Here is a 19,497-nt window from a genome sequence, read left to right as displayed (position 1 = left end):
AATGTATGATAAATTTGTATGTGGACTGGAGCATATCGACATCAGAACTTAGTGTATTTTCTGCCTAAGGCTTATGCATTATTTTTATTCTCTGAGAAAATGGATTTCCTTTAGAAAAAGAAATCAAATACTATAAAAGCAAATGAATTGTCACATTATATAAATTTAAACTTTTGGTTTCTATTTATATTCTACAATAAAATGTAAACATTGTAGACTTTTGAATATTATATGTCATTTGATCTGTACCAAAAATGAAGCACCTAGCCCTAGAGGAATATTATAATTCATAGGCAAAGCATTATATTAAAAATTGTATTAAACTAAATTATTTCTCTGTCTAGGCAAAATTTGGTTTCTCTAATATTACTGGGATTGATTACTCTCCTTCTGCAATACAGCTTTCTGGAAGTATTATAGAGAAAGAAGGTTTATTTAACATTAATTTGAAGGTAACTAGTTATATTATTCCTATTACTGTTATTTTTTTAATTAATAAGAGTTACAAGTTTTAAGTGTTCATAAAAGGACGTTAATTTGCCGACTCTTTGAACTCATGTAAATTAAGGATCAGGCATAAATAGTCCAAATTTAAACTTTTTTTTTAAGTAAGAAAGCTTTTGATCTAATCAATTTTGGGAGGAGTTATTTTCTCTTCTTTCTTGTGTGTATATGTGCTCATGCTCTCTCTCATGTTCACAAACACACACAAATAATATCTAATAGTTTAACCAGATGAAAAAATTGTAAAAGCATGAAGCAGTATAATGCCATCAAAGATTACTTAGTTTATTTTTGAGTAGAGGGTGACTCCTAAATTTATATTTCTAGCCTAGGCCTGTCCTCTGAGCTTTAGAATCATATAAAAACTGCTTATTTTACACTTCCACTTGGAGACTTAATAGCCTCTTAACTTAGTTAAAAAAAAAACTTGGTTTCTTCCTCAAACCTGCTTTCTTCTAGTATTCCCCGTCTCTGTTTTGCGGTTCAACCTCTTGCACCACTCACAACTCAAGAAGTCATCCTTGATTCTTCTCAATCCTTTAAATCCTATATCCAGTTCTATTAGTTTTATCTTAAGAATATACCAGGAATATGATCATTCTTTAATATTTTCATTCCTACTTCCCAAGTCCATATCACAATCCCTTCCTGCCTAGACCACTGGAAGTGCCTCTTCTTTGGCATCACTGTTTCCACTCTAAATCAAATCAGGTCACTTCCCTGCTCACAGTCCTCCAAGGGCTTCCCATTGCACTGGAAGAAGATTCTAACCCCCCAACTCCATCTTACATAGTCCCACAGTTCTTAGCTCTTTCCTCTTTTTTTTTTCCAGCAACACCTCAGTCATGCTTTCTTTTTGTTTGTTTTTTTTTTCATTTATCAAGCCTTTATTATATGCCAGGCATTAAGGAATTGATTTACATATTATATCCTTTAATCCTTAAAGAATTCCATGAGATAGATGTTAATATTCCCATTTTACAATGAGGAAATTGAGGCACAAGGAGATCTGTGATGATGGTATTAATAAGTGATGGACATAGCTGTTTATGCAACTCTGACTCCGAAGTGCAACCTCTTAACTTCCATGCCCTCTCATCTCTGTGTCATGGGTAATGAGTTAGGAAGAAAGTGAATGCAGCAGATATCATTAAAATTTCTTGTGTGTGTGTGTTCTTAATTTATTTTTTAATTATTATTTTTTATTTTTATCTGTTTCTCTTTGTGTGTGTGTTCTTAATTTATCTTTTATTTTTATTTTTGTATTTATTTACAAAATAGATATAAAATATGTGCCTCAAAATACAAAAAAACACCAAATAAGTGCAAACATTCCTATTGTGATCATTCCGTTCTACATATATAATCAGTATCTTTTTGTTTCTTGAACATGATAGATTGTTATGAGTCTTTCTATCTGCTGCCATCTGCCTGGAATGTTCTTGCCCCAGATCTTAGCTTGACTGGCTCATTCTTATCATTCAGATCTGTTCTCCAGTGTTACCTAATCTTAGAGAGGCCTTTCCTACCAAGTTTGCCAAAATATGTCTCTTAGTCATTTTCTGTCTCATTTCTTTATTTTCTTCCTGGCATTTTATCTGAAATTATTTGTCAGCTTACTTAATGTTTGAAAATTCCCCTTTATAGAATATAAGATATGTATATACCAGCTGGGACCTTTTCTGTTCTGTTTACTATTATGTTCCCTGTGCTTGAAAAGAGCATGCATATAGTAGGTGCTCAGAGAATATTTGTTGAATAAGTGAGAACTTTTATACAGGTATTTAGGATGAGGAAGCATCTTCAGGGTAGCTCTTTAGAGTGGTAGTTTCATTACTTTGCTACAAATAAATACTTTGGACATGAAGGAGGAAAAAAAATGAACTTCAGTTATAAAACATAAAGCCCATATTTTTAAGTCAAGTATTAAAAGATTTTTAGATTATTTAAGTTTGTATGAATTATCACAAGCTAGTCGTTTAACTGCTTTTTCAGAGTAGCTTTTCTGAATTACATTTATTGGTAAATTAATGTGACTTTTATAAAATTGAAGCAGATCATTATTTCAGATGCTTATTATGTAACATTAGATTATTGAAAATGAGTGATACGATGTATGACTCTAAAAACCTAAAGTGTGTGATATTTATAATATTAATTATGATTTAAACAGTTATTTCATTTCTTAAGCTTTATTCCAGTCATTGGATCCATTGGTAGTTTTGTAAGTTGCAGAATCAAGTAAAATGAACTTTTGATTTACCATGTTCACTTTAGTTCACACAACTAAGCTGAAAAAAACAAATAAGCTAAAAATATCATATTTTTATTGAACTGTTTGAGTTCTAGATAAATTTTGTCATTTTGAAAAATATGTCAAATATTCTACTTTTAGACAGAAACGCTTGTTATTAAACAAGTTTGTACACTCCATAGTGTGCTGGTACTGTTAGACAGTTCACCTGGCTTTGATTTGTTTCCAAATTTGTAGAGATTTGGAATGTCAAGGAAATGCTATCTGTTTCTCTTACTAATCTTAGCTTTAATGATCATGAAATGAAACATGTAAGAGTTAGCTATAAAGTTGAAAATATGTTTATTAAATGTGAAGTGTCATAATTAAAGGCTCCTTTTATACATAATCTTTTATAGGTTGTCATTTAGATTTAATAAAGATTGTGTGTCAATAGTTCTCATATAGATATTGATTTTTAATACAGGTAGAAGACTTCTTGAACCTTTCCACAGAGCTGTCTGGATTTCATATTTGTGTTGACAAAGGGACTTTTGATGCCATAAGCCTTAGTCCTGACAGTGCAATTGAGAAGAGAAAGCAATATGTGAAATCTCTTTCCAGGGTGTTGAAAGTGAAAGGCTTTTTTCTAATAACCTCATGTAATTGGACCAAGGAAGAATTGCTAAATGAATTCAGCGAAGGTAAACGGTTATATGTTGTTTAAATGTGTGCTTATTCCAGCTTTAATGCAGTTAAATAGAATTTTTTTTTCTTTTTTGGTGTTAATACTGTTCTACTTTTCTCTTTGTGGAAATTATCTGCTTTTCTTCTCTACTGATGACTTTAATAACATTGTTTTAGACCCAGGGCCTTTTAAAAATGTTTCCAGTTTCTGACACTTAAATGCTAAAATCTATGAGCTTGCAAATATTAAATTCTTATTTAAGCCATACAGCTACTATTTAGAGAATCAAATAAAAAGAGCACATATATTATACTTTCTGACCTGAGTGTACAGATTTACTAGTGAATTTGTAATATGCAAATAGAAGTAGTATTTTAAAAAATCTTACATGATGAGAGTTTTAATTTTATAGATACTTTATATGTTTTACTAGTGGTCATTTAGGTATTTAAGATTTGTTTTCTTATTTTCAGTGTATGTAGAACAAATATTTTAATACTGCCAGAAACCAAAGTGTAGGGAATCGGTAGTAGAAGTGCTACCTACTGATTCTTGAAGAAATTGTTTCTGTGTTTTTCAAGTTTGGTGCCAAGGCAGGATTTTTTTTTTTTTGTCCTGTTAGCAAAATGTAATTAGTGTTCTGTCTACTAAATGGGGATATTGTGAGAATTGAAAATTTATAATCCATACATGAAATATTTTGAATTCTTTGGGAGACTGTTCTTTGCATGTTTTAAATAATGTTTTTTTTCTGTCAGTTTATTCATGTAGGGCATAGGCATTTCTGGGAAATATCTTGAGAATTCATCTGTGACTAGTAATTGCTTGTTTTTTTTCCTTAGAGTCCTGTTCAGATTATTATTAACTTTTTATAGGAATGGGAGGAAATTTTAGTACTGAGTATTAAGTAAATTGTTATGGTACTAAATATTTGGTTACATTTTGAACCTCACTTGTTACAGTAGAATGGGAAATGAATTACCTCAAGAGAGCAGTTTTACTGTGTACTTTTATTCATAATCAAATTGTATGCACCTTATCTTAAAGTTTGTTTTCTTTTTGGTAATATGGGAACAGTCCCTAGGAGGGAGAATACTTAACACATGTCCTTTTGTCTGCAGTCAATGGCTTTGGCAGGTTATATAACTTAAAACCTCATGTGTTTTAGGCTTGAAATGTGAGCTTGTGGCCTGGAAAACAAGAAGTATATGTGATTTATTATCTTTTATTTCAAGCCATTAATTTTATTATCTTCCATGTTAAATTTGTTTCCTCTAAAACTGTTGAGGCCACACATATCAATAGTCTTTCCCTCTTCCTGAAGCCTGACAGCTTTAATAAATGCTCAGTTACACTGCATCGGGCAAGCTCTTTTCTTGGTTTTTAAATACAGGTGTTCTCTTTTACCCCTGGAACTTACGAGACAAAAACATGTTTGTCTGTCTTTGATAATGAGGAACAGACCTAAGCCTGCTAGAGAGTGCTTAGAAATGTGTCTGTGTTTGAGTACTATTGAGTAAACAGTTTTAGAGCTTAATACTGAAATTAAATAAAATGTTACAGGAAATGTTAAAGCTATAATTATATACAACTGAAGACATTTTTAAGGCATGAATCTGGTAGAAAATGGTTTTTAGAGTTAGATACAGGGCACAAAAGGAATATGCTGCCACGTACCACTACTGAGAGTCTCCTTACGGATTTAGTCAGGATTGGCCTCCATGTTTCTCTTTGTATAGCGTAAAGTGTGCTTCACCAATCTTTTAAGATTCTTTGTTTCTTTCCTGATTTGAAATGTAAATGTTATCTAAAATTGTCAAAGTGAATCTTGCATTTTCCCTTTGTAGCCATGTTTTAAAATATTTTGCTTTGTTGTTTGTTTTGGTGAGGATTACTTGAATCAAAATTAGGATTTTCTAAGGGTACTTGATCTTATTGTAACTACTGACTTAAAAAAATAATCTCTTACTACAAAAGTAGTCCCAATTCATTATGAAAAGAATGGAAAAATGTTAACAAGCCCAAGAATAATTAATGTCACTCAGTATCCATCAGCAGAACATAATCACTGTTAATATTTTGATGTATTCTCTATTAAAATGTAATAACCCCAATTCTGTACAGAGTTGGTCCACGGAGTTTAGAGAAACAAATAGTCCTTCATCTTAGCTCAGTTTGGGTCTTCACCTTTGGTAACAAATTCATTTTTATTTCCAAGTTACTTAGTCTCTCTGTTACATGCTTTTGTATGTGTGATGTGGATTAATTGAGTCAATATATATAAAGCATTTAAAACAGTGCCTGGCATGTGGTGAGATTCAGTGATTGAAAATGCTTCCTACAAACTAGGTGGTGAAGTGGGGTAAAGAAGATGCCTAGGTAAATGGTAAACAGGAAGAGGAGGAAATGGGGAATGGATACCTCCTTTCTGCAGTTTTGTATTGGTCGTGTTTTGGGTTTGTATCTTGTTCATTGCAAAGGGTTTTTGGGTGTACACGTGTGTCATCCACATATAGAAGAATTTTAAAAATTTGAAATAAGGTTTTGCCGCAGTTATGTTTGGAATCACATAGTGTTATAAAGGGGTTGAAATTACAGCTTAATACAAATTTCCCTTAAGCGTGCCATTCAGTCCCTAATAAAACTATTTTCATTTTGTCTGACAGGATTTGAACTTTTCGAAGAACTGCCAACACCTAACTTCAGCTTTGGAGGCAGATCTGGGAGCAGTGTAGCAGCATTGGTTTTCCAGAAAACATGAGGCTTTTCCTTGGACAAATTCAGTTAGGTTTTTTAAGAAGCCACACATCAAACAAAGTAAACCTGACACAGAAAATGCAAGTGCCAATAATTGCTTAGTAAGTACCGCGGATGCACATGTTGAATAGATGAAAGGGATGATAAAAAAAATCATGAGGATGTAAGTGCTTGGGATCAGCTGAGAATAACTTTTAATTTTTTAATTTGAAATGTAAATATTTTTCTTTTTGATTAAAAAAAATTTTCCTGTAATTGCTGAACAGTTAAAGACTTTATAGCAGTAAATGTGTTTGCAGAAAGCATGCACTCTTGATTGTTGTACCTTGGTAAAGTTGAATTGAATGTAGATTTGACCAAATTCTTCCAGGGCCGTAATGATAGACAAATCACCTTTCTTAGTGTTTTATTAGTTTATTTATGAAATATAATTGATAAGAAATAATATTTTGGGTCAAATATTGGTAAAGGTGGTTATTTTTTAATTATTTAACACTTGGGAAAAGCCCCCTGGCCTTCATGTACAAAACTAAGCAAAATTAGAAAAATGTATTAGTTGATTAAGCCTGTATTGTGTGACTAATGTTCTTCAATAAACTGTGACAGATAAACTGAAAGTGGAAGGGAAGAAAACTGACAGATATTGCTGTATGTTAGGCACTGTATTGAGTTCTGTTGTTTTATTAAATCATCATGTCTTTCCAGTATCTTTTTGAGGTATGTATTACTTATTCCTGTTTGTATGTAAAAAAAAAGTAAATTTAATGAGAAGTGAAGTCACTTCTACAAGGTCAAACATCCAGTACAGGATGAAGCCAGGATTCCTCTCTGGGTCAACGTGGTTCTAAAACCCATTCCCTTCCCATGGCATGTTCTGCCACCCAGGTGCCAAGCCTCTGCCTTTATGGCATTTACCGTTCACTTGGGCAGTGAGGACTTGTACAGATAAAATTCAGTTAGAGAAATTGGGCAGTTATTTTTAGGAGCAATGCAGCTCCTTGTTAGTGACAGGTTCATCTGTGGACTATCACATGAATAAGCTCATGTCATCCTTCATTACTCTATGCCGTCTTCCTACCTGCCTTAAAAGGCTTGTCCTTTCTATTCCCAGAAAGGAAGAACTGAATTATGTCATTCTTTGAAAGTATGGTGTAAGTTACATAAACCCTTAGGGATATGGAAACAAAGATAATCTAGTTAGGAGCTAATTAGCAAGAGAAACAGTTTATTTGTTAAACATTTTTTAGAAGATGAAGTTTATGAATACTAATGCGACTCTGTATTTGGCTAACAGTTTAAACTTAGAGTAACAGTATGAGCTTTTTTTTTTTTTCACATGGGCAGGCACCTGGAAATGAACCCGGTTCTCTGGCATGGCACGCGAGAACCCTGCCTGCTGAGCCACCCTGGCCCACCCACAATATGAGTTCTTTAAAAAGTGAAATAATTTTCTATAGTTTTCAGCTTCTTGTACCTGTTGGATTATATTGCCAAACTAACAGGAATTTTGTTTATTTGGCAAATGTTACCCCAGTAGTGAGTAAATTTAGCATTTTATCTTTTTTTTTTCTTCCTTTTTTGTTTTTTTTTGAGGGGTGGATCTTTGATTTAAATCCATATTGATAATCTACCATTAAAATTGTTTGTCTAAGATAGCTGAAGACAGTATATTTATATGAACTTTCAACAAAGGTAACATTTTTTGAAAAGATTTTATTTTCAACGTGTAAAAAGTGAGAAATTATTAAACTATATGCAATTTGAATTTTTAAAGAATTGTGTGGATTTTTCAAACTGCACATAAGGCTCTTAAACCATATATATGTAGATGTTTATATAGATACCTATATATGTATATATTTACATGGTTTTATAATTTATTGAGAAGATCCAGTCTTTTCTTGCTTTTTCCCATTAATACTTTTGATTTGAAATAAAATAATAGTGTATAAGTATGTTTTTAAAATTTTGAGTTGTTAATTGTATACTATTTTAAAGCACCAATCCAACAAAATAGGCCTTCTGTGGGACCAGACTGAGATGTTGAGTTTATTTCACAGATAATTTGGAATAGGCCTTTGTGAAAAGCTCCTTGAGTCACCATGGTGGGGCTATGTTTGTTTCATTTGAAAAGATGAAAGCTTTTTTATTTTTTAATATTATGAAGCTATTGATAAGGTTAGGAAAAGGGAGTGGTCATCTCTTATCAGTTTACTGCTGCTGGAAACCAGCCTCTTAGGAGTTGAAATTAGAACAAATAGAAGGCCCAAAAACGCTAAAAAGAAATTAATGTTTCAAATAATACCAGGCTGTTAAAAAAGCTGTAAATGTCCCTAAGTTACTGAAGCAGTCATACTGTTTATATTATAATAATGTTATTATTATAATGTTATAATAATAATAGCATTATTATTAAACTTAGTGTTGAATCATATGATTATCAGGGTAGATGTGAAAGAAATGAAGCAGTTATGAAAGGGGGCAGTAATTCAAGTAGTGAATACTGTTTTCTGTGGATAAGAAGTTGGAATAGTAATTTTATTTCATCAAAAGACTCTTATTTTGAGGAAACTTGTTTGAAATGCAAACGAGATTTCTCTGTGGAGCCTGCCCAGAATTGTTGCTCTTCATTATGATGTTATTGCTGCATAACAGGCCACTTCTGTGTGTAGGAAGTGCGTATGCAAGTCCAAAGGGAATTAAGCCCTGAATGGGCGGGTTACACCAATTAACAATTAGAAAGTTTTCAGAACATTTTGTTTTAAGCCAGGTGCACAAGTTAGAGATGCTTTTTGGGACTGGCATTTATGCATATACAAATCAAACCTGACACTATTCTTGGCAGCTTAACTAAAGCCATTTTAAAATAAGTACAAACTGTCCTTGAATGATTTTTTTCCCATTGTGGTAGCAGTGAGCTTGTCTTTCTTCTTCTTCTGTGATATGCATGCAATCTTCTGTTTATCTGGGGGGATAGAATATAATGCTTTTCATTCACTTTTTTAAACTTCTCTGATACTGTAATGCAGTGCTGTATGCTGACCTTAACTCACATTCATCCCAAGTATAATAGAAACCTTAATTTTGAAGGAATCTATATTAGTAACTAAGTTTTGTGTGGCCTTGAAATAATTTTCCTTAAATTGCTATGTGAAGAAATTAAGTACCCCTGCTATGTTAATAGGATACTTACTTTTTCTCTTAAATAACTTTATATGTGTATATATGTATTTGTGTGTACATGTACACACACATATTTCTTTGTGTGTGTTTTTATCTGTTAGCCTGCAATGAAAATATGTACAAATGTGAAAAATCAGTTGGTCTCCAGGCTTGTATTCTACTGCTTTGGGAGAGACCTGGGTTTGATTTCCTGTTTCTGGCTCTGTGAGCTAAAGTGTGTGGGCTCCAGAGACAGCATTCTGCTCTGAGAACAAGAGACTAAGTGTCTTGTGTTCCACAGTAGGAACCCCTTGCTAATTGTGGAGGGGTGTCGATGGGCTTGAAAGGAGTCTTGTCTAGTACACTTCACTGCATGAAGGTTGTCCATGACCTAGGCAAGGAAGGGGAGGAGCATGGTAGCTTGAAGGATTCTGGCATAGTGGGAAAAAATTAGGAAATCCTCATCATTTCTTAGTTAGGCAGGAAACTGGGATATCCTTAGAAGATGGGGGAGCCCATGAGCATGTTTTATTAACAGTTAATGGAAGAAAATTAATGCTAATTTATTCTTCATACACACCATGCGATTTGTTAGAAAAGTAAAAGAATAGTTTGAAGTTCTTTGGTCAATTGATAGATTCCTATGTTAGGGGTATAGAAATGAAACTCAACATTAAGCAGACAAATACCCAAGCCTACAGGCTACATAAATGCTGAATAAAACCAGCTCTACAATGGAACTCTGAAAAGCGAGGGGTAAGAAGCCTAATGAATGATTGAATATGACCTTAGTAAAATCCCTGGAGTGTTGTTGAAAGATCATTCATTTCCAGCTTAGATGTCAAGATGGGCTCCAGTAACCAGAAAAAAAGAGAGCTTGAGTTGGTATTACTGAGTTTCAAAAAAAAAACCTTTACAATGCAGTGCATTAGACTAATCATTAAAAGAGCTTTTCTAACTGAATTTTGAGCTGTCACTGTGTGGACGTGTAGTTTAGGTCCAGGGAGGCCATATTAGAAAGTTAGGAATAATTTGCAAGACCTGAATGTATCAATATCCTGTTTTTTTCTATAGTAGAACTTCAAAAACTGGGATCTATGGTCTGGCAGAATGTTCTGTTGTCATGCTGATACCATTGTAAGAAAGACTTACAACCAAGAGATCAATGGTGCCTTGATGTATTTGCAAATTACTTGCAAATATGAAAAGATAAAATATGAGGAAAATAATAAAAGGAAAATATGAAAAGATAAAATCTACAGTTTTAACTAGCCCATCCTGAAGAAATAAATCCTTCCATGGGATGTTTTAAAATATGTATTGTTATTCCTGCATCAGGATGATGAGTATTTTCGTGAGTGATTTTTATTGTGCATGCTATCTGGAAGCATTTAGAATCAAATGCATTTGTTTCTCCAAATGCCTAAAAATTTATACATGAACTAGCAATTAGCATGTCCTAGGTATTATCTGAGGAGCTTAGGAAAAAATTTGAAAATACTCTGAAGTAGACAGTGAACTGGTTTTTTTTTTTTTTTTTTTTTTTTTTACATGGGCATGTTCCAGGAATCAAACCCGGGTCTGTGGCATGGCAGGTGGGAACTCTGCCACTGAGCCACCATGGCCCACCCAGTGAACTGTATTTATCACTCTTGATTAACATTCTTACTGACAAAGAAGTTTACAGTGATTATAGCAGAATAGAAATTAAGGTTGGCAGGGTCCTGGTTCCCCTGCTCTTGCCTTCCCTACCACTTCAGCTCAAAGAGGAGGGATGAGTCTGAGGAAGCGGCTAAATGCAGAAGAGAGTAAGTGTGCTGGTTCACATTTTCCTTCTAACCCTTCCTCCAGGATAAAAATGTCTTTCCTTTGTTCCCATCTAATTTTAGTACATCCTGGCTAAAAAGAATGTTAGGATGAAATATGTGAAGATGATTTCTAACCATCGAACTTCACTAGGGGGAGGGGTCAGGGTAGGAGGGGAGAAGAGGAAAGTAAAGAACAGTTTACATTCTATCCTTCTGCGTCTAGCCCCTATTCTGTTGATTTTGTTAATGAAATAAATTTAGATGCGCTGAAGCAGCAATAATTAGGTTTTCCTTCCATGCCCTCACCAAGAAGCCTAGTTGGAGTCTGAAAGGGGAAAATCACAATATGGTATTTAATAAAACATACTGGGCTGAATTACAAAGCTGTAATGCAAATTTTGGAAGAAAGGCCTGAAATTGTGAGTGAAAACTACATGTGCTATTTATAAATAGAACCTTTGGGGACCATGTGTGTTTCTTTGAAACTGTTTTTATGCTGTTGTTTTGAATGATAATATTTGTTGATTTTTGAGAAGCATTCTTAAGCAAGGCATACACGTCTGTTTATCCCTTCTGAGGCCTAGAAGAAAGAGAGCCCAGTTATGTCCAATAATTGACAATATAGTTTGTTCAAGAGATGGGACAGAATTCCATATGACTGTGTAGTTGGAAGTGCCAGTTGTCTAGTTGTTACTTAATTAAAAGGTAACTGTATTAAACAGAGAGAGGAATTCTACATACTGGACCTCATTATGAAATAAGTCTTTCTTTCCCAAAGATTGATTCATTTAGGGAGCCAAGGAAACTCTTGTATGGTAAAGAGGTTATATAGCCAGAAGTAATAGAGACATCTCATTATAACTACTTTTGATTAATGTTTTAATTTGGGGCCAATTAAATATTAGATTATTTTCTGAACTTGGAATTTAATTTATTTTTTCATTTTATAGTAACGGATAATTCATGTTTAAAATCTGTTAAGTAATGGAATAAATATCAAAGAGAAATTAAAAAAAAATTGTTGGAGGAAACAAATGACCTTGGCAAAGCACTTTTCTTTCTGGGCTTCAGTTTTTAGCTCTTTAAAATAAGGGCTTTCCATAGGTGATATTTAAAGTTCTCTACCCTTGAAATTAATTGAGGTTTAGAGAAAGGCCTGCCCAGTAGATTTCCAGCATATATAGGAAATTTAAATTGCCCATTTGTTAAACATCATTTTATGCCATGTTATCTATAAAATATGAAAAAATAAATGAACCTTATGATAAAACATTTTAAGCAATTGGCTGAGTATTTTTCAATCTAAAAAAAAATCTTTGAGTGTTCATTGTTAGATTTTAGATTTGAGTATTGATTGTCTCTGATATTATTTGGTAATTCAGTACGCATTTGACTTAAGCTATTTTGTCCAAGGAATTTGGAAATATACATCTTAATGCTTAGTCTACTTCCATTTTATATAAAGATTAAGTTGAGCTCATTCTGGGTTTATGCAAAACTGTGACCATCTGAAGGGATCTCCTTAATTTGATTCTTTCCCTGCTGCAAACACAAGTCCTGCTGTAGGCCCAGGACTTTGAGACTTCTTCCTTCTTAGGCTTCTTAGATCTCCGTGCTTGAGTATAGCACTTGGGTCTGCCCTTATGTCCTGTATTTCTCTCTGCTGCTAAGTTTGTCTCTATAACTGTTTACCACCTCTCTCAATCCCCCAAATGAAATTGAAGTATGTTAAAGGTGCTGGCAAAGTGCCTCAGTACTCATTTAAGATTGATTTCCGTTCTGTCTGTTTCTTTGAAGCAACTTGTATAGTGGAGAGAGAAGTAAAATTCTGTAGATTTTACTTAGTGGCGTTGTGAATATTAAATGAAAACATAAAGGTAGACTCTTATGCCATCTGTGCCAAGGAAATGTTCTTTCCTCTAAGAACCCTTCTTCCCGTTGGAGCTAATATTTTTATTAGAACTGCGTGTTAGTTCAGGAATTTAACACTCAGTGCCACTGAGTTAATGTATTCATTTCTGTGGTAAGGCCATCTGTATTTTAGGAGTGATTAAATGAGCGAATATTGGAGGAGGAGTGTCAGCTAATGAGAGGGATAGTTTGCAACATGTGGGCATTTTGGAACGTCTTTTAAAAAAACATACTGTGTAGCTCCTTCTTAGTCTGTAGACAGGGCTGCTGCTAAAGTGTCTTTTTATTTAGTTAGATAAGAATTTAGGGCCAGATATCCTAATGGAAAAGATTTTCAGGAAATGTCCTTTATTATGTGTTGCAGCAGACTATAAGAATTCCCTCTGAGTTTAGATAATAATCTGTTTACGTGATGATCATTCAATAATAAATTCCGTAACAAGTGTTGGTATATGGTGGGGAAAATGTTAGTGGGATACATTTTTGAATCAAAAACAAATGGAATTACTGAGTGCATATGTAGAATTACTGAGTGCATATGTAGAATGGTATGATTTCTAAACGTTGTGTTAATTTCTTTTTTTTTCTTTCCGTTAATAAAAAAAAAAAAAAAAAAAAAAAACAAATGGGCGAGGATACCTTCCTTCATTAGGTCAGAATGCTTAGGCATTATTCCAGGTGACATCAAGCAAGGGATCCAAGAGCAGATACTCCGAATGACTATCCATTAGGAAGTTGATAGCATTGGGTTTAGTGAAAGTTGAGGTGGATTTTGGTCTTTTACTGACCCTTTAGGAAGAAGGGTTTTATAATTGATTTCCATTTTGGATCATGTATATTTGATTTATTTGGTCAGGGAGTCATTTTCCTTGCTGTAAATTGAATTAATAATGCCATTCACAGTGGCATTTTTTTTTTTTATTAATTAACGGCACAGTGGCATTTTAAAGTTTCCTGTTGAGTAGTACTTTATCTAATTCTACCTTTGTTTGTAATGGAACTGACATATAGTATGTAAATTATATTGAATCCATTGTTTATGCTAGTCTAGGACACATCCGGCTTTGAGATCTGTGTATATAACCTTTTTATTGGTGGTGAAGTAACAACTATATGCCTGGAGTACTTATTGTGACTGGAAATGCTGGCTAGAGCAGTGCTGCCTTCTCTAGTTAACCTCAAAGAACTGTAGTCTTGAACCATTTTAAGACATCCCTACAGAGATGAGGTCAGGGAGTTATGATGTTCAGCTTTAGGACAAAACATAATCAAAGCTTCAGTACTTTAAATTAGGTAGTTTAAGAGTACAATGGTTGAATATTCAACAATGGTTGAATAACTTTTTTTTTTACACCTTTTAATGATTGTATTAGTATGACCACAATTTGATGTCTACAGCACCTTGTTACTGTAGGTGAATACAAATTATTTATATAAGTACATATAAGTGTGGCAAGTTTAAAATATCAGCTCAGAGTTTCATGCATTTTCCACGCATTTGTATCTGCATCCTCATATTGTACAACTCAGTCTGTGCTTATCCTTGCTGGGTCTCATTGTGCACCTCAGCTACTTTGGGGCAGGAGGTGTTGTGCCTTTTCTCAGACCCATACTTTACAAGAGCAAATGTGAATAAGCTGGTTTTGATCAAGTTTTTTTGGTCGTTGTTGTTGTGCCTTTGTGTAAATTAAGAAGAGTTGTAAAGTAATTATTTTAATTAGCAAGGCAACTTTTCATTCTATTTTAGATACTGTTAAACTACAGTTGCACATATAGAATAGGTGAAGTTCGGTCCCTCTTATATATAGTAATGGAGGAATGGTATGAATTAAAACAAAAGATCTTTGCTTTTGAATAATATAGCACATTGAGAAACTGCTAAGGACAGTTAAGAAATTCACAGGCTAATGTGTGAAGCCAGTGCTCTTTTTGTAATGCTCCCAGGAATGTTCTATCTGGTGACACCAGAAACTCATTTTTTTCTTGACATCTTAAATTCAAAGGATTTGTTCTTTAGACTGGGTATTTAACCTCTGTGAAATCACAAACTGTATTGTTTCACATTTTCATTACCACCTAATGAAAATGAAATTCACTGAGTTTCATTTTTAGGGGGATAGGGAAGATAGTAGTAGCTTTGAGCATAACACTGGGAGTGAATTAAAAATAGATTTTTCTTGAGCAGTGACTTAGATGGCAGGGAGTTGACAGAAGAGAAAAAAATAAGTTAAATTTTGGGCTTGCATCTCAAATACTGAGTTTGAATTCCTCTAAAGAATGGTAAGTTGAAACCTTTATTCTTAGAGTTTCCATTTGAAGATGATACCATAAACATTTAGCCTGGCTGTGCAGCTGAAATATTTTCTAGATTGAATTCAATGTGTGGTAATATTAAAATATTGTAATTTATTTTTAGCAATGTTTTTGGTGGTGTAGCTGACTGAGGTAAACTAGGTTATGGGCGACTAACCGCATGATATGGCACTAATTAGAGTCTGCTTCACCTAAGATCAGAAATAGATCAAGGAAAACCCAAAAATCAATTATATTTTTGAATCTGCAGTAGAATAGTAATAAAGGTTTGATATGCCAGTCACTTTAAACGTAGATAGTGAAAAACCCTCATTATTTATTCGTTCTTTCTTTTTTTTTTTAAAATATGGAACGCTTCTCATTTTTTTTTTGCTTTGTACTATGCATAAACTTTTCAGTCTCCTTTTTTCATGTTTTTTCTTGTAGCACATAACACCAATAGCTACTGTTAACTTTGCAAAAAAAAAAAAAGTAATAGTGAATTGAAATGAATTTTAACTGTTGCTCTGTTCCTTTTAGCTTACTTTCCCCAGAGCTCTCCCTTCCAGTGAGTTGCAAGCGTGACATTTGCGGTGTTTTCAGCACCTGCCAACTTGGAAACCATAGTTTGTGCTCAGGACTTGGGCTTACAACCCCACACTTTGTGGTGCACAATGCCGACCCAGCTGGCATGCTTTCGTACCTCAATGGTGCTAGACATTCAGTTACAAAGCTGTGCAGATTCATATGCACTGATTTCAATAGTCATCCCCTTCAAGCCTCTTTCAACTCATTTCCTATCAAAGGAGTTAGATTGGTATCATTAAATTCACTGCTGTGATTATTTTTCAATGAAAAAATTTGTTTTGTTTAGTTCTTGAATCAACAAGTATATTTTTGTCTTTAAGTACCAAAGTACCTCTTAAAGTTTAAAATATATATATATATATTTTATATATTTCATGTATATCTATGAGAGAGAGTCCAACCAAAAGTATCACTTCTTTTCATCACTGGAAAGATTTCAGACTGTCAGATTAAAAGAACAGAAAGGAAAGAACGGACAGATTAGTGTGTTATAACATGCTTATGGGCTGTTAGTTGTAGTTGAACCATAAATGTGGGAAAGATTATAGAATATTTTTTTCTGAATAAGATTCACATAAGAAAAGTGCTCCCATAATTGGTTCAAAATTTTGGCTTCCATCTATAACCAAAAAGTTTCCATATTTTCCAGTGTAGTTTGCTAGATTTTTTTCAGTGGTCAGTCTCTTTGAAAATACTTCAGTGGATTTGGTGATGACTGTCTTCCCATAATCCATTATAAGCAATTGTAAAAGGTTCTGCTTTAAAAAAGATCTTTTCAGATGTAGAAAGAACAGTGTGAAATGTGAATGACTAGCTTTTAATACAACAGTTGTGACAAAGAGGCCCTGGCTTTTGGAAGCTGAATAAAGGGGTTAATGCACATGCATCTGCATACTGCTCTCCAGTGTATGGCACGTTTGACATTTGTTTAGCTCACTCTCTTGGTGTAAAGAGAGCATTATGTTATTTTCTCAAACCAGTTTATAATATTTTGGGGGTGAGCTCGTTTTACAATCATAGGTACATATAGGTTTGATGGGGAAAATGAACATTTACTGGCACTTGTTACCTTCAAAAGTTGGCTCTTTGTTTGAACATCACATTTATCTGGTTCTAAAGACAGAAATAAACCACCTACCAACTAACTATCTAAGACACTCCTTAGTGTATATCAGAACTCAACCTTTACCCTCCTTTGCACAAATGTGCTTAGGTGAATACTTTTATTAGCTTGTTGATACAGGTTATAGCTGGTTACACCCTTTCTTAATAAAATACACCCTTATTGTCTCCTCTTGCTTAAGAGCTTTTTACTTGGAATGGGGAGCTCTCAGGCATAGAATGATACTCAGTTTCAGTCTTGCAGTCTAAATGGATTATGAGACACAGTACAAAAAAATTCCTTCTTTGCTTGGTGGTCCTGTTTTGGAGGTTCCAGGAGATCCAGTGTTGCTGTGTTTTTTTCCCCGGTTTCTCCTAACTGGGCTTGGAGTAGGGACTTAGGATTCCCTACATTTTTTATTCCCTGGGTGTTCCATGGGTAATTAGCTTAATGTTGGTTGCTGATAATAGAAAAGTTGCAAGTGTTTATTTTTGGATTTATCCCTAAATAGGCCTGTGAATTTGTGTGTAGGTGTATAACTGTGCTCTAAATCTGGTTCTGATTTGGTTTTGACCATTTAGGATTGGACAAAGGTAGGCAGTTTAGTAGTCCTCCCTCCCCCACTTGTAGTTTACATTGTTTTAAATCCAGAGTTTGACTGAGTTTATATCTACTCTTCTGAAGTCAACAGAATTAAACATTCTCTATTATACAACCTGATGGATGGGATTCTTATAATCAAGAATTATGGAGTACACCACTAAAAAGTGGGGATGTTTTATAATACATCTGTAAGACATTACATAATGTGGGAAGAGCATGTAGTTGGAAGGTTAAGTGACACAGGCCTTAATGTTTGTATTTTTAGCCTTTGGAGATTCAAATTTAGAAAATGAAAAATAGCTATTCATTGGTTAGTAGACAACCCCTTAAGCAGCTCTTTTACTTGTCTATACACTCTTAAGAAAGCCTCAGAACCAGAAAAACAGGCTGCTTTAAGTTGGAAAGGAGGCGTTACAGCAAAGGAGCTTGCCATAACCACAATCCTTGGAATTTTGTGAGTCTAAAATCATCCTGAAAGCAACAAGAATAATGGTTGCAATAATTGTTTCCAGGCCCAGGACCCCTGCCTGCATCCTGATTTTTAAGTTGACCTGATGAGCAAAGAGATTGTAGGAATAAACTGAATCCTTGCCAGCAGGAGTCACTCTAGGCCTCCTAATAAAAAGTTAGTAAATTAAACTGTATCCTTAAAGCCCTCAAAGGCTAAAGTTATATTCTGATAAGATGGCATTAGGGAAACACTGATGTTTTTATTAAGTTGTAGCAGCATTCTCAGGTTTTCCCTTATGCCTGTCTTTGTTAAATCTGGGGAGACTTGGTTCTTGATCCTTTAAAGGTGGTTCTTGATACTTTTTTTTAAAAGTAAAGAAATGTATACCACCAAGGATTTCAGAATCTTCGTTTTCTGTATATTAGCTCTTTAGGGCTTTCTTAGAACGAATTGATTTTATCTTGCATCATTTATTTGAAATATACTCACATCTTTTTGCTGATGTTGTCCATCCTAAGCTTGCAGCAGAAATGACTGGAGTGAGCTGTAGTTAGTGTGAAAGGAGATGTTAGCTCATGCTTTTCTGGAAAGAATGGGTTCATTGTGATGAAAAACGGAAATATTTCAGTAATAGCCATGAAATATATTAGTTTTCCAAGTGCATACAAGCTCAAGAAGTTAGTTGTTCATTTATGTTTGATACTGGGATTGAAACATTGGATTAAAATCAATTAAATGTTCCTAGTAGCAAGAGGAAAAGTTTCCAGATTTATGAATAGAACCACTCAAATGGTGCAGATACACAATCCATGTAAAATAATGAGGTATTTTGCTTTTTTGGCAAAGGAGAACACAAAACAGGTAGAGGGAGTTCTTTTTAAACCTTCTCAAAAAATCTCTTTTTGGAGACAAGGTCAATAAAATAACATACACCAATAGGAAGGAGTAATGGGAAATCTAGGGCTTCACTTCACAAGGAAAACAATCCCCCTCCCCCAGGTAAGCAGCACAATGAAAATACTCTGCTTATTCTATCAGGGTTACATTCCTGAACTTAAGTCAACATCCTAAGTTACAGAACTAAACATGCTCTGACTCTGCTTAGCAACCACAAATCCTTCCTTCAGCAGTTGCATACATTCTGGATTGGCTTCTGAAGTACACATTCCTTTTATTTCGATCAGCGCCCAGAGTTAGGAAACTAGCGCTTTATTTTCCCAGTGTGACAACACTTCCATGCCCCCCCTTCCCCTGCCGCCCGGCCCTCCGCTGAAGTGATCGTTTCTCTAAAACCTGAACCCAACAACCCGGAAGCCGGACATCTGAAGCCCACGCGGCCCAGGGTTTTCGTATCGGCTCGTTCGGGGACCGGGGAGCAAAGCTCGCGGCCTCTCATCC

The 19,497-nt window shown here is 34.4% G+C and overlaps 1 protein-coding gene across 2 annotated transcripts in view; it reads left to right on the top strand.

Moving 5' to 3' along the window:
- EEF1AKMT2 (EEF1A lysine methyltransferase 2) overlaps positions 1 to 19,497 on the top strand; it is an 89,173-nt gene that overhangs the window by 21,798 nt on the left and 47,878 nt on the right. Inside the window, exons 4-6 of one of the 2 annotated variants that reach the window (XR_013161802.1) lie at positions 345 to 452; positions 3,225 to 3,441; positions 6,092 to 6,283. Coding sequence is in view for 1 of the 2 variants with exons in the window: in XM_077126345.1 (XP_076982460.1) it covers positions 345 to 452; positions 3,225 to 3,441; positions 6,092 to 6,186 (420 nt within the window). In the remaining variant the exon portion in view is untranslated. Of the gene's footprint in view, positions 1 to 344; positions 453 to 3,224; positions 3,442 to 6,091; positions 7,948 to 19,497 lie in introns of those variants that run through there. The other variant, XM_077126345.1, reaches the window with a different exon arrangement.

This window comes from Tamandua tetradactyla, chromosome 13 (assembly GCF_023851605.1).
Source record: "Tamandua tetradactyla isolate mTamTet1 chromosome 13, mTamTet1.pri, whole genome shotgun sequence".
Classification (NCBI taxonomy): domain Eukaryota; kingdom Metazoa; phylum Chordata; class Mammalia; order Pilosa; family Myrmecophagidae; genus Tamandua; species Tamandua tetradactyla.
This window is presented reverse-complemented; position numbering and strand designations above follow the sequence as displayed.